The following is a 16,119-nucleotide window of genomic DNA, read 5'->3' as shown; positions in this document are numbered from 1 at the left end:
GTGCAGTTTATGTAGGGCACAGACATTAAAGTAATAATACACATTATAACAATATAATTAAACATACATGATAGAAATTTAGGTGAATTTTTTGATAGAGCACATCATTTGATGATATAAAAGCGCAATAATAACAATATTATAATAAAATATTATTATATAGTGATATCAGTAATATAATTCGTATTCATATAATTCGTATTCATATAATGTATACGTATGGGTTGGACATCTGCTGCAGTCACATTTCCCACATGTTTCTATATAAGGATAAGGACAAGGATGTTTATTGTCATCATAAAAACACACAACGAAATTAAATTGGCGACTCATCAGTCAGTACAGCAGCAACGAGGTGAAAAAATGTATAAAAACATTAAGACAAGACATTACTGATTTAATGTCATAACTACTTTCACTTGTGATACTTCACCTCTGTACTTTCACTTGAGCAGAATTTTGAATGTATGACTCCGGGGGAAATCAGCTGAGATCTGGCAACCATTCCCCGGTTGTCGGTTGAGTTTTGTGAATGTTGTCTCCTGTAGCAGCTGTGGGAACCATGGGTGTGAACGGATCAAGTTAACGGAAGGTAGCCAGACATTTCCAGAACATGAGTGTGTTTGACTTCAAAATAAAAGCGCCAAAAACACCATGGAAAATGTACCCATATTTTCCAAATTTTGTGAATAAAGGATCCTGTGCTTAAAGGACAATGAAAATACACTTTGTATCGTATACTTGTGTTGGTATTGATGGCCTTCAAACATATGGAATTAAATCACATTTTGGGAAATTTGTTTATTTGCTTTCTCTCTGGGAGTTAGCTAGATGTTCAGATTGACAAATACTCATATCAGACTCAAACTCGTGTCTGTACAGTAAATATATGAAGGAACAGAACATGAGACAGCTACACAGCTGTTCTGTGTTTTGTATGTGTTGTGTGTTGTTTCATTTCTGTATTATATGTTCTACTCTTCAAATTCCCAAGTAATAGTTCAGAAGTATTATCAACAAAATGTATCAAAAGTACCAGCAGTCAGCTTAAAGTACAGAAGGATTCGTATTATTAGTAAATTGTACTTAAAGTATTGACAAAAGTAAGCTGTTGTGCAATAAACGTCTCCTGTGACTGATATATTAATACTCAAACATAAACACTCACAATTGTAGAAAATAAATCGACTTAGTTATTCGTATTTCGACTTTTACTCAAGTTAAAGATGAAAAAACTTTCACCAAAGCTCAAAGAGGAAATGTTGCCATGTTTTGGTATTTATGCTCTTATGTTGAAACCAAACCGGAAACAGTTTTGCAGGTTTGTGTCTTAGCTTGGCCCTCTTTCGTTATCACAACAGATCAGACTTGGCACTGGAGAGAAGAAGTGACTTCCTTTTACTTCGGAGCAAATTATCTCTGTTTTGCTGTGTTCTTACAGCTTTTTTCGTGGTTCTTGTTTCGTCCCGGAGTTCGGCGGGTTTACTTCCAGGATGGTGAAAGTGTCTTTTAGCTCCGCGTTGGCTCAGAAAGACGTGAAAAAGGACGCGGAAACTCTCATTCCCGAGGAGGACAAAGTGAGTAGAAAATGGCTAACTGAGCTTCCAGCTCGAGGGAGGAAGGCGCAGTTCATATAAACGCACAATGGGTTAGTTTAGCCAAGTTCTCTATTTATATTTCACCGTTATTGTAAGTTAGACACTTAAAAACAAAGAAAAATGCAATAATTTAACAGGATTTCGTAATCGTGTTATGGTAACGTTATATAACTGTTAGGTTACTTCCTCATGTAACACTTCATGTTTTTATTCTTTGAAAAACATAATATAATATTTAATATTACACAGTTGTATGTTTGACGGTCCGACTTGTCTACTGACATTTTAAATAATACAATTTATGACCGTAATTCCCACATTTTTCTGTTTTCTTTTTCTCCTATTTTTGGCAAAATAATTACAGCATAGTTTTTGAATGTGTGTGGTAATTCGAGAAAACATCCTTTTTAGATTGTGATTTAAAGTTTAAAATGCGTCATTGGTGCACAGTTATTTGTTTTCAGTGAGAAAACTCAAAGAACTCGACATGTGTTAAGAAAAATAATTGAAGTCATCAAAAAGTGAAGAATAGTCATTTAAATGTTTCCTTTAAAGAGGGTCAAACACCTTTTTCTTTCTGTCCTTTTGGTTGGATTTGCTCTCATTTTTCCCTTTTAGTTGCTCAGTCTCATCTCTGATCTCCTCATTATAAAGAAAAACCTTTATCCTTTTATCTTGTGGCACTAAAGTGCTTCACTCTTACAAAATAGAAAGCGGACAAGCTTAAGAAATGAAATGTCCCATCAAGCAAAAACAGCCATGAATATTTTAGCTGCAACAGGTAACGTTATCTGATCTCCTGCTAATGTCAAGCTCATGCAAATGAAGTGTTTGGTCTGTGAATTAGACAGAAAATCCTTTGAGCTTCTGAGTTTTTCATCATCTGCCTGTTACAGACAGAGAGAAAGCTTCCTGTCACAAGTTGCCCGTTTCACAGGAGTCCTAGAGAAGTTGTGAAAGTTGTTTTCCGGGATTTAATTGCCTTGGGAACGTCAGGGAAATACACATTTTAGATTGCAATTGCTGCAAAGAATGTGACAACTTTGAGTCAAAACGAGGGTTGTTGTCTCTCTGGTACAAAGTCTAGTTAAACCCTTCAGAGGGTTGTTGTCTCTCTCTGGTACAAAGTCTAGTTAAACCCTTCAGAGGGTTGTTGTCTCTCTCTGGTACAAAGTCTAGTTAAACCCTTCAGAGGGTTGTTGTCTCTCTCTGGTACAAAGTCTAGTTAAACCCTTCAGAGGGTTGTTGTCTCTCTCTGGTACAAAGTCTAGTTAAACCCTTCAGAGGGTTGTTGTCTCTCTCTGGTACAAAGTCTAGTTAAACCCTTCAGAGGCTTGTTGTCTCTCTCTGGTACAAAGTCTAGTTAAACCCTTCAGAGGGTTGTTGTCTCTCTCTGGTACAAAGTCTAGTTAAACCCTTCAGAGGGTTGTTGTCTCTCTGGTACAAAGTCTAGTTAAACCCTTCAGAGGGTTGTTGTCTCTCTCTGGTACAAAGTCTAGTTAAACCCTTCAGAGGGTTGTTGTCTCTCTCTGGTACAAAGTCTAGTTAAACCCTTCAGAGGGTTGTTGTCTCTCTCTGGTACAAAGTCTAGTTAAACCCTTCAGAGGGTTGTTGTCTCTCTCTGGTACAAAGTCTAGTTAAACCCTTCAGAGGGTTGTTGTCTCTCTCTGGTACAAAGTCTAGTTAAACCCTTCAGAGGGTTGTTGTCTCTCTCTGGTACAAAGTCTAGTTAAACCCTTCAGAGGGTTGTTCTCGCTCTCTGTGAGTGTTATAAAGTCTAAGTAAACCCTTTCGTGCGACTCTTTCTGTCTCCACCCTGTTGTGAAAGAAGCCGTTTCTGTTGAAGGCTTTCTGAGGAAGCTTCATTAAAACACAAGAGCTGTAGAGATCATATATGCAGAGGTTGTGTTTCATTAGTTGATGTTGTGCATAACTCTGCTGTCTTCCTGTGTGGTTATTAAGACCTGCAGACTGTAGTGGTAGTCTGGGTTGGTTTCAGTATGACTCTTATCGTGACAACGAGGGGCTTAATGTTGTTCTTCTGGCTGCAAACGCAGCAGATTCTGTCCGCATTCGTGCTGTTCGGAGGGATTTTCCTGCACTTGGGTGGTGTGGCCCCGTCTGCAGCGTCAGATAGAACATTTCTGAGTTCCAGCGTCTCAATTGCAGGATAAAATTGTATTTAAATGCATTTTAGTTCTAATAAGACACGACTCAAAAATACGTGTGTCAGCATGTTGTTTCTTTCAGTTTTAAGGAAGCATGAAGAGGAAGTGATTCTCTTGCACGTCTCTGTCTAATTCTTTTGATGACACAATAAGAGTTAAATTACGTATGTAGAGTTATGTATGTAATATGCAGCTATTTATCTTTTGTGATTTCTGGTAATTGTTTAATGTGCCGTTTTTCTCTGCAGTATATATGTTAAAAAAACAGTGAAACATCGTGTTTTATTTTCCTAAAGCCAAAAGTAACATCTTCAAATTCAGTTCACTCAAAAGACAATAAAAAACTGCAAAATCATCACATTTAAAAAACGTTACAACCAGTTATTTGTGGCGTTTTAGCTTTGAAAATTACAATTTTGTTTTCATCTCTCAGCTATTTTCTATAACATATCAGAAAACGGCGAGGCGTTTATAGCAACAAAAAAATAGACCGAGCTTAACATTTAGGCTGAGGGTGCTGAGCTCAGCCTCTCCCCGAGTGAGACGTGCTGGTTCAGAAAGGGAAGCCGCTTTCTTCCTGTCGAACATTAAGTTCCAGCTCGCTTCAAAAAGACAAACATACTGATACTTAATTCAAGTAAAAGTATCCACACTGCAGTATTTAAACACTCAGTTAAAGTCCTGCATTCGAAATTTTAAGTAAGGAAACAAAAGTTATTTCCCTTTGAGACGTAGTGGAGTAGAAGTATAAAGTGGCAAAACAATGGAAACACTTTTGTCATATTTTAATCACTGTTTGTCATCAAGTCTTCAGACATTAAGAAGTGTCTTTAGACGGAGGTAGCAGAGCTCAACATGTACAACATCAGGTCTGTTTGTGTCCAATTAATCCAGAGCATCGTTACAGTTAATCAGCATCTTATCTGCTTATCGGCTGCAAACACAGTTTGACTTTTGTGCAAATGAACAATGAGCTTCCTGCTGTGTCTTTGTGCTGATTCTGCTGGTTTATAGATCCAGTCTTTACGGCGCTCTGCTCCATTCGAACCAGGACGCACCGGTCAGCTGTTGTTTTAAAAACTCTCCCAATCTTCACTTTGTCTTTTGCCCAAAAGGGTCTTAAAGTAGTAATAACTGTGATTGAAAATGCAGCAAATACTCACATTTGAATAGCGGTTATTTTAATTGATATATTAATAAAGTTATTGATTTTATCTTTCATAAGTTGCACAATAGAACAGACGTTTGTGGTGACTGGGCCTCGGTTTCTCTGCTTATAGACGACCTCCAGGCAGCTCACCTGAGATTATCTTCCAGCACATTAACACGTCACACTCTGCTGTCGGCTCTGTGTGGTAAACATCGCAGCAGCAGCGTGTGAATCCAGGTTAATCAAGTTTCCATCACGTCACCTGCTTTTAGCTTAACAAAATCGTGCATTTGTGAAGCTGTCCTTAACATTTGTTTTGTATTTCTTCCACAACAACGCACTGATTATCACAACTTTGAGCTTATTAGTTGAAGCCAGCTGAGTAAACAGCGTTTTGTTGCTGACGGTGAGAGAGTCTGAACTGTAAAAGTGGTTTCATAGGAGCTGCGGTACTGCAGCCGGATATACTCAGAGGCCGTGTGCTGTGGATGCAGGAAGGACGCTTTATTAAGACGTGTTGGCTGCTGCTGACCTCGCTGTTGCTCTGCTGATAATGTGTGAGAGGGAATTATTTTTATATGTGCGGGTTAAGAGCGTGCATGTGGAAAACCAGACGAGCACATACACGTCATGAATTACTGTGGAGTTTTGTTGGCTTTTACAGTGAAAGTTGTGCGTTTTTTTTTTTAAATATTCGATGACTGTGCAGTCTGCCTTTTGTGGACGTGTGTCGGCAGGTAACGCACACCTACTGTGTGTTCCTGTTTTGTGATGACGGGATGAGTCCACAGTGTACCAGAGGATTCACTGTGCAGATCTCAAACAGACATGGTGGTGGGAGTGAATCTTCTCCAGGCCCTGGAGCAACAATGAGATCTCCCATTTAGTAAACAAAGTATGCATGTAATCCCTTTTCACCTCTACTTTGTTTCCCTGCTACAGGTGTTTTTTTTGGGTAGCTGGTGCACCATCACTGCACGGTTTAATAGGGCTTTGTGAAATAATAAATCAATTAATCAATCAGTCGATCCTAAATGCTTTAAAATGCAACGTTCCAGCTTCTAAATTGTGAGGAATTGCTGTTCTTCTTTGTCTTGCGTGATTGTCAAATAAGGACGAAGAAATTTGGACTCTTGGTCAGACAAACTTTTCACTTTTGGATTCAGGAAGTGACGGAGAGAAATTGTGACATTTCATAGACCAAATGATTCAATTAGAATAAGGGGCATTAGTTGCAGTCAGCCATCTTTCATACTTGATGTTGTTCTTCATCTTGCAGCAGTTAACAGGTGATTCATTCATGGAAATGATTTACATCTATTTCCATCTCTGGCTAGAGACCGTCTCCATGTGAATCTCACAGCTTTACTTTACTTCAGTTTGCTGGCTGCACTCTGGCTCATTTGGTGCAAACCCAAAAATTACAACCAAACTGCATCAGTTGCATTCTTTTTAGGGCTAAAGATGGCAAAATATTGTGTATTTGTGAAGAGGACTTTGTACCTTAATGTATTAAAGATCTTAGTCCTCTCAGCCCAATCAACTGGACCCGATCAAGCTTATGCTGTAGGAGATTCCAAACCTTCCAGCGGTATCGTACATACGCGGCTACATTACAGGATTACAGCCCAAATGTCTCCCTGAGCTACCTGCTGCTGCTCTCGGTCTTGCATGTCCTCCGATCGTCGTCTGAGGCATGCAGACGACTTGAGAAGGATTACGGTGTAATCGGTCAGATGGAGACTCAGCCGGAGAGACTTAGCAGCCTCCTGCAGGGGCGCCGAGCGCTAAAACTCAAGAAGAGAGAAGATTAACCAACAGATATGCAACCTCCAGAGACCCTTCACCTGGTGCAGAGAACCACATTTACAGCAGCTACGCAATGAATGTGTTGCGTCGAAAGCTGCGGCAACAACTTTGATTATCGAATAATCGTTTCGGTCCTCTTTCAAACAAAAAAAACGCCTAAGATTTGCTGGTTCCAGCTCCTTAAATGTGAGGATTTTCTGCCTTATTTCATCACATTGTGACAGTTGGTGAAATATCTGTGGGGTTTAGACTGTTGGCTGCACAAAAGAAGACGTATATCACGTTGGATATTTCATAATAGTTAGTTTCAGCTCTGGTTATGTCGCCAGTTAGTTTAGTTCTGCTTTACTTGAAACAAGTCTTGCAGTTTCGTTTTAGTGATGGCTTTCTGCACTCATTTTACATTTGTTGTGCAACTGGTTCAATGGCAGAGGAACAGTTGGCTTTGGATTATACTTTCACTTTAGTTTTAATTTATCTTTTATTGTTTTCATGGACTTCAATAACTCGAATACTGTCTGGTTAAGCTGTGAACACGGTCTTCGGTGTGTCGAGTTCCTCGGTCTTCACAGAGGCCGCATGCAGCTCCGAGCAGAGGATGGAGTGTCAGGGAAACTGGAGCCGAATCCCGGACACTGATACTCTTCTGTCTCACACTGATACTCGCCTGTCTGTCTCCACAGAGATGGGAACACAAACTGCTCTCAGGTGAGGCGACGCTCGCAACACGGCAGGCTGATCCGCTTCAGCTATTTCGCCGTGGACCGAACCGTGTATAGGATCACGGAGAGGAGTCGTGTATTTACACAATGTAGAAAAAACATTTTTGTCATTACGTTTCTGTAGGATAATAACATCACGTTAACATGACACATTTCTCCTAAAAGTCGGTCGATTAATGATCAGCTGATCAGTTAATCGATTAGTAGTTGTTTCTTTATACATTTTTCGAGCAGAAATGCCAAACTGGTTCCAGCCTATTCAATTTGGGGTTTTTCTAGTTGGTTCATCTCACTCGCACACAAAGACGGCCATTGATCCCTGTAGTAGCGTGAGTGTGTGACGTGAATGCAGCCCCGATAAACCAGCCTCACCACAGCGGTGCCAACAGCGGACATCAACGTAGAGACGAATCATAAACGAGTTGGACACAGTTTGGAGAACAAAGGAGGGAGTGAATCAGTTTGTTTTGACATTTATTTAGATACAAAAGGCTGAATGAATGGGAATCAGCTCCTGCACGTACAACATCGGCAGTACAACATTTTTGTACTGTTGCGTCAGACAATGTGAATAATTGACATTCGGCTCTTTGATCACTTTAATTGAAGCACTTTGGTGGCAGCCCTAATCTGCAGTTTTCACATTTGCTGCTTCATTTACATATTTAATGAATTGTCAAAAATATTTATGTGAGAAAATTATTTTACTCCTCAAATCATCAAGTAGGCTTGAAAAGATGTTGATTGATTGACGAGTAGATGGAAAGAACTAAAAAACAGTAGTTTAAATAATCACGATTAATCTGTTAAAAACACAAATCCTTCTGTGGTGTTAGCTTCTCAAAGGTGAGGCTTTGCTGCTCAATGTTAAAAAACATTTATTTATTCAGTGATGGAAGTTGTGTGTGTGAGAGAGAGAGTGAGCTATGAAATGGCTGTTGGTGAAGCTTTAGCAGACTGTTGTGAAACAGGAAGATCGCTGCAGCAGAGTCCAGAGCTCACTTGTTCTTGGAAACATATTTTAACTGTAACAATATTTACATTCTGTGTGTGCGCAACAGTTTGAAGTAGTTCGCCTCTTAAAATTCATCAGAATAACCCGTTGAACTCTCAGTAAACTGAGCTGCTGCGATCATCATTGAGTAACAGATTAATGAATTTAAAGACTTACGAGACACAAACACTTCACTGTGGGTTCAGAATACCAACTCACCACGACTATTTTATTATTTCTTTTAGCTCCCCGGTAGAAATACCGGTCACATACAGAGTTTGCCTTTGGAGTTTTTGTGCACGACAATAAACACAGTAAGAGAAGATAACGATAAATACAGTTGTATCTCTTAAACTATCAATAACTCTTGTTTCTGCCTTCAGTGGCAGAACGTCTGTAAACTCGACTGTTTGATGTTCTCATCTGTCTGCTGGAGGACATGCAGTAAATGCAAACGTCCTCCTCTGCCTTCCTCTCTTTTCTTTCCCTCAGAGTCAAAGGGAAGGAGAGCGATTCCAACAAACGTTCACTCGGCAGAGATGTCCGGCGCTTTACAGCCTCTGGGAAATGTTCCCTTCTAGTGTCGGTCACACATCGCTACATCGAACGGCACGCTCTGCGCATCCCTCTTTGAAGGGCTCACCCTCACTTCCTCTCCTAAAACACTCGTTCTTTGGTTCCCTTTTTCTCAACGGTCTCTCGTTTTTTAAAAGAGGAACTTCAATTTGAACATCTGAAATACAAAAAAACTGTTTGTAAAGCGGTTCCTTCGAGGTGTTTGTTTGTGTTCCATGTGGTATGAAGTGATGCATTGTGGGAAACCAAAGACAATTCTGCACAAACCTAATGTCAGAAACATTATAGTTGATCGTCTCTTTCAAATGTGAGGTTTTTGCTGCTTTTTTGCTGCGTTTGATGTCAGAATAAATCGTGAATACGTTTTGGTTTCTGAGTGTTGGTCTGACAAAAGCAGCCATTTAAAGGAGCTCTGAGTCTGTGATGGTGTCTTCTGTTTTTGACGTTTTGTGGACTTCTAAGGGAACTAAATAGACAAAACAAAGTTAAACACAAGTGTCTATTTCAGACAGATTGTAAAAGCGCCCTAACTTACAGTGACTCAACAATCTCAAACACCAGTGGTCTTCTCGAGAACCACTTAAGTAAACTTCAAAGTGTGTTGACAATAAACAGCGAAATGCTTTTGTCTGCCTTTCTGTGAGTGAAACCACAGGTTGTGTTTTCAGGCATAACATCAGTTTAAGAAGACGTGATGGTGGTCGAAGGAAGCCGCTCCACAAACGCTCACATTAATGGCTCCCGGCCGTTAATCCTCAGACCAGGTTTCTCCCGGAGTCTGAAAATGGTTTTGTGTCTGTAGCAGCAGGAGACGAGTCGGGGCTTGTTCTGGAAGAAGCTGCTTCTTTATCCGCCGTGCCCAAAGTCCACCGGCTGATGGCGGCCTGATGGCGATAAGCTCTGGTTTCTTCTGCTCCGTTGAATATTTACTGACAATTGTGCTTTCCCCTCCGCTCAGCTCAAAGTCTCAAGTGTCTCTCAAACACACCACACAGTGATTCGTGTTCAGCGTTTTCAATGACTCGGGCGGAAATAAAACGCTGAAAGATTCACAGATGCGTCTGTTTTTTTATTTGAACCGTCATATGGGATATCGGTCTTTCTGCTTCCACGTATACTTATATATTTACCATGGGAGTAGTTGCTTAACCAAGAGGTGCTCCTCTAGCACTAATCGTTTATTGGTTGGACTTTTTTAACTACAGCCACTAAAGACAGCATGAAGTCGCCACTGGAGATGCGAGGATTTAGTTCCCGTTTGATGCTATTCTTCAAAAATGTGAAATGGGGGAAAAAAGAGATGTGGTCTGCAGCTCGGAGGTCAGGAACCAGGCTCATGTGGACATGTGGTCTGCAACTTGCATGCAGTTTGCATTTGAGGAATTAAAACGTGTCGTGAGCGGCTTGTGAGAGGGTCGTAATGGTTAAATGTAGACGACACATTTTGAATCAACGGGTACAGAAAATACACCAGTGATGAATTGTAGAAATATTGGAAATTGAAAGTACCAGCAAGTAATGAAAGTGTTTTCTCTTTCTCCCCTGGAGGATCTTACTGCATGTATTCATCATGTGGTTGAAGGAGATCCTATCTATTCCCTGACTTCATGACGTCTTATGACCCTCGTTCTTCTTCTTCTGCAGGATGCGGAGGCGGCGCTGCCGATGCGTCACCAGTCTCGGGCCTGGTGCTGGTGCATGTGCTTGGGTCTCGCCCTCATGTTGTCTGGAGTGGTGGTTGGAGGTGCATACCTGTACCGCTACTACTTCCTGGAGGTGAGCTACCAGCCCCAACAAGGGTGGGAAGAAGAGGTAAATTAAAACGATGATCAATTAGCAGAGTATCGGCAAAGGAGGTTTGAAGGCGGATTAGAACTTGTTGTTTTGCAAAGGCCCAGGAGGTGTTGGCTGCTTAAAAGTCTGGAGACGCAATGGAAGAGGTTTCACAACAAACAGCCACACGAGCAAATGTATGCAATACATCGCAATAACATAAAAGTCATAAACAAATCGTCTGACCAAGTCTTTATTCGGGTTGAAGTCCACGATCCAATAAAACAGCCTCACGAGCGTGGCGCGTTAATCACATGTTTCTGGAGAAAATGTGAACGGACGACCTCGACAGGTTGAAGCAAGTCAAACTACAGTGAGCTGTTTTTTATGAGAAGCGCTAACTCCGCCCACCTGGGCAGGTTCTAAAGCAGTGTAAAGGATAAACCGGTTCCTGGGGATTAATAACTGCAGCAAAGTGGAATCAGCCAAAACAGAAACTTCACAGGAAATACAGCTGTGAGAGGATAAATGAATCCAGCTGTGTTCAACACCTTAGAACTTGACAGTGTTTCCTCTTAGTTTTGTTGTGTCCGGGTGATTTTAACTTGTGCCATATAACCCGACTATGAATCTACAGATGCATGAGGCTGTAATGGATGATACACTTTTTCTATTCTTGGGGTAACAAATGTAAACTTTGTCTTCAGGTTCAAGAACGGTGGCTGTTTCAGGACTCAGCTCGCCAGTCCTAAAATGGATTTATAGTTTTGCATTAGACGCACAAGCGGCTGCAAGATAGTCAGTTTTATTTGCCCGAAATCAAAAAAATCTGCCTCAAAGGGCTTTCTAATCTAGAGCATTCCAAACCCTCCAAAATAACGAATTCAACCGGTAAAAAGGAAGCGGCGTCTGGTAGAGAAACAGAATGACGATATGAGGTAGCCAAAGATGATGTAAACACAACATTGATCCAGGACGACATCGAGTAAACCTCCTGGTGCTACGACGTCTTCTCCACCATGAAGACCTGGAGAGAGGAGCCTCCTACGAGACACTCTCTCACAGAGCGAGAGGAGACGAAATGTCTCATGTAGTAAAGAAGGCAGTGTTAATTCAACACATTGACATGCATTCATATCTACTGTAGTGGTACAGGCTCAAAGTAGAGACGTAACTCTGATTTATGTCTCTTTTTCTGTCTGTTTTCTGATAATCTCTATTTCGTCATCCTCCTCTCGTCCCTGCAGGAAGGCCGGGTGTTTGTGTGCGGCGTGAACTACCGCGAGGAAGACTTCATGATCCAGGAGGAAGAGGAGGTATGAAGCTGTACAACGCATCACTTCATTGGTAGCTCTTCCTGCTGCTTATCAGCCACTGATGTTTGTGTTCAATACGTGTGACGTGAAGTGTGTTTTTCACTGCAGCTTAATTAATCATTACAGACTGAGTCACCGATTGATTGATGACCAAAGTCACTGACTAATTAACTTCAGTCAGCAGTGGACTCGCAGTAAAGTCATTTAAATCTGTGTGTGCTCTCGGAGCTTTGGTACTTTATGTTGAGTTATACACAAAAATGACCACTCTGTTGTTAGTTTTAACTTTGTTTGTTGTACAGTTAGCTTTTTTTCCCCTCCCCCATTGTTCTCCCTTCATTTCCACACTGTTAGCAAGAATGTAATAGTGTGGCAAGGATTTGCCAATTAATCATTTATCAATTTATCGGATTTGTTCAACCGTGCGAACACTGCGTCACGCTTTCATTCCTTCCACCCCCCTTTTGTGGTTGGCGTTGAAATCTGCTCTTTCAGAAAGTGAACAATGGAAATAATCACCAAATGAACTGCCTGTGTGACTAGTTGTGTGGCCGGTTAATTAACTGGCTGAACTGGTTCGTAGGTTGGCGTGGATCTGCCGAACCAGTTCCGCATGCGGCAGATGGAGGAGAGGATCCGGGTGCTGGAGAGGGAGCAGGTGGAGCTCATCAGCGTCCCCGTCCCCGATTTCGGAGACGGAGACCCGGCCGACATCGTGCACGACTTCCAGCGGGTGAGACTCCAGATGTTCTGCTGCTTCCTGTTAGAAGCACGAACGACTCGAAAGATTGAATGCTAGTTATGATATGTCATGTAAATGACATTGTAATGTTAATGTAACAAGGTGCCGTATGAGAGATTACAGTTACATTCTTAAGACTTCACATAAAGAACACAGTATTCAAATAATGGCAGCTGTCAATGAAACAATTCCTGTGGATTTTCACATTAAAAGCCCACCAAGAACGAGCAGGCTGGAAGACTTTTAATGTGAAACATTAGCTGGAAGTGTCTTGCATTGTATTAAAAATCAAAGGGCCATTGAGGTAAATAAAATACTGCTTTTATAAATAGTCGTTTTCTTGGTTTGTAACTGTTTGTCTTGGTTTTCAGAGATTGACCGCCTACCTTGATCTGAGTCTGAACAAGTGCTACGTCATCCCGCTCAACACCTCCATCGTCATGCCCCCCAGAGACTTCATGGACCTGCTCAGCAACGTCAAGGTGACTGACGACGGCGTTAAATGAGATCAATACCTTTGGACAGAGCCAGGCTCGCTGTGTCCGTTTCCAGTCTTTGTAGAATGTATATTTAAGGGTTGACAGGTGTTAGTGGATGTTCGGTAATCATTATTATTATTTGTCCTCTCCCTGCCCAGGCCGGCACCTACCTGCCTCAGTCTTACCTGCTCCACGAGGAGTTGATTGTGACGGAGCGCCTGGAGCACGTCGACCAGCTCGGCTACTTCATCTACAACCTCTGCCGCGGCAAAGACACCTTCAAGCTGCAGCACAGGGACAGGATTCTGGGTAGGAATAGAAAGCCATTCAGGCCTTTTTATTTATTTAAGTTTATTAAAATTACTTTTACGTTCAAGTGTAACAGTTAACAAATTAAGCTTCTCCCGCAAATGTACTCTGGTGTCGTTCAGGCATGTGGCCGTGTGTGTTTCTGTGATACTTGAACATATCAGGGGGTTTATTGTATGTATCCACAGGGGGTCAGTTCCACAGGTCCCGTAGAAGAAATCGGGAAACCGAAATGAGTTTCTCCCTGTTGACAGTGTAAACAAATCCAAAAGACTTATCAACGGAAATGGACGAGACAATGACAAGATAGTGACGCTATAAAGAGGAATTTGGTTCACCATGTGTTGCTTAAAGATCACGTGTGGCTACGGATGCAACGGTACACGGAAGTCATGGTTCAGTTCATACCCCGGATTCAGAGTCGGTTAGGTGTGGGTTCAGTAAAGCGGAGAAAACAAAACGAATGCAAGGATACCAGCCATCCATCCGACCAAATTTCAGGAAATTTCCTGTGCCTTTGCGAGCCTAATTCGTTGCACCTACCACGACAGTCTGAACACACCTTGAGACTTTAAGCTGAGTTTAATCTTCGCTGTCCGTGGAGCTTGACGGGGAATCTAACCGGGGACCTCAGCGGTACACTAAATCCCTCTGTTTGACTTACAGGTATGCAGAAGCGTGAAGCTCTGAACTGCCACAAGATTCGTCACTTCGAGAACAAGTTTGTGGTGGAAACTCTGATCTGTGAGCCTTAAGAGTCCTCGTCGCCTCACAGCTGCTCTTAAAGTCACTGGTGTGCAGTGAGATCTGTTTTTTTCTTTTTTTTTTTTTTAAACCTGTCTTTTTTTCTTCTGTCCTTTACTTCAGGTAGTTTGACTGGTTGAGAGGAGTGAAATGTGAAGCTGATTGGTAAAGCTATTCATTGATTGTGATTTAAAACTAAAAAAACAAAAAAAAGTCAAAGAGTTGTGTATTTTTCCACTTTTCTGTACGGGGGGATCGTCTTGGAATGTTTTCATAAATAACGAGTTAAAAGTCATCTGATTATGAAATCGTAAATTATTTTAATCAAAATAAATGCATTTATTAGCATGAACACGTATTTCAGTCGACGAGGGTAAATGTAGTTTGCCTCTTTTTTCAGTACAAACATATTGAGTTTCAAGAGAAAGGCGACTTTTATACCACTCACCCCGGTTGTTGACGCAGAATCAGTCCAGGGAGACTTTTTTTGTTTTTTGTCTGCTGTAGCTATTAATACACTGCACCTGTTCTTCCTTAACTGGAAAATTATCTTAAAATACAAGTGTGAATACGTGTTCTCTTTTTAAGCTTCAAATATGAGTTTGCATTGAATAGAAATGAGAAAATATAATTCACAGCAGGGCGTTTAGACACACGCTTATGTTAAAATCTGTTTTCTCAAGGGTTGTCTTGTCTTTTTTTTTTTTTTTTTTATGTGTAATTTGTCTTTTGGATAACTCTTCTTGTTGTACTAATTTGTGTATATACTCTCTTTAAAGTTACGAACAGACCAACACAATAAAGAAAATAGAAAAACAAACCTGGTGCTCTCGTGTTTTCATTCCTTTGAGTCGTCGTTAAGCTGCCGGTGTCCTCCGCATAAAGGAACGTTTTTAGCGAACACCGAAATGTATCGAACCTGACTATTGTTGATGTCAGAATTTGAATTTAATGTTAACTTCTACTTTATATTGCCCATTTTCTTCACTGTATTTATCTGACGGCACTAGTTACTCTTGATTTTACATAATATGAGAGGAGTATAAAATATAATACATTGTTGAAGAGGGGTTTGTGTGCAGTCATCAGTTCCACCAAAGAGACACTTCCACTCTAAATGTCTCACATGGTTTCATTTCAGTTGATGTTCAAATTATCAATATTTCAATTAAAATCAAATATGAGAGAAACGTCTGAGCTGAAACTAGATGGGGCTGAGCCCTCGGTTGGGAACCACTGAACTAGCTAACTGCATGTAAAGCACTTAAAAGTAGCTCCACCTTGAGCAGCTACAACAGTGAAATGCAAACAATCTCATAATGTCAAAAGAGACATTTTACAGAATCTATTTTATTTCGCTGATACGGACTTAAGCATAATTTTGAATGCAGGCCTTTTACTACTTGTTCCACCACTGATTAGTACACATTGGTTTATAGTATTATAGAGGATGAATGTCACTGTGTACTCGTTGACTTGTTTATTTGTACGCCTCTGCTGTCTCATCATATGACTTGTGTGTCTGCCGCCGTCACCTCGGAGGACTGACCCCAGATCAGCTGTCACAGCAGGCGCTCGGCCTGCGTGTCATTCGATCACAGTGGAAATGTGTCCTTGATCACAGTGGAAATGTGTCCTTGATCACAGTGGAAATGTGTCCTTGATTACAGCACTAATCGGAGGGACCTCGCCCAGGGGCATCATGGGAAACGAGCCAGGTGGTTAGAGGTGGCGTGTCA

At 41.1% G+C, this 16,119-nt stretch overlaps 1 protein-coding gene across 2 annotated transcripts; it reads left to right on the top strand.

The window, feature by feature from the left end:
- Window positions 1–1,372: 1,372 nt before the first annotated feature.
- Window positions 1,373–15,200, top strand: itm2bb (integral membrane protein 2Bb). 2 transcript variants are annotated; one of them, XM_079277486.1, is made up of 7 exons: window positions 1,373–1,577; window positions 10,662–10,793; window positions 12,038–12,106; window positions 12,690–12,839; window positions 13,220–13,330; window positions 13,486–13,636; window positions 14,303–15,200. In XM_079277486.1, exons 1-7 carry the CDS (start codon window positions 1,494–1,496, stop codon window positions 14,389–14,391), a joined length of 786 nt encoding a protein of 261 aa, XP_079133612.1. In that variant the 5' UTR covers window positions 1,373–1,493; the 3' UTR covers window positions 14,392–15,200. The 2 variants fall into 2 exon arrangements, with proteins under 2 accessions (XP_079133612.1, XP_079133611.1); XM_079277485.1 differs by having other exon boundaries at window positions 10,662–10,829.
- Window positions 15,201–16,119: the final 919 nt, after the last annotated feature.

The sequence above is a fragment of the Melanostigma gelatinosum genome (genome assembly GCF_949748355.1).
Source record: "Melanostigma gelatinosum genome assembly, chromosome: 10".
Classification (NCBI taxonomy): Eukaryota; Metazoa; Chordata; class Actinopteri; order Perciformes; family Zoarcidae; genus Melanostigma; species Melanostigma gelatinosum.
The sequence above is the reverse complement of the archived record's forward strand: the minus strand, read 5'-3'. Positions and strand labels throughout refer to the sequence as shown.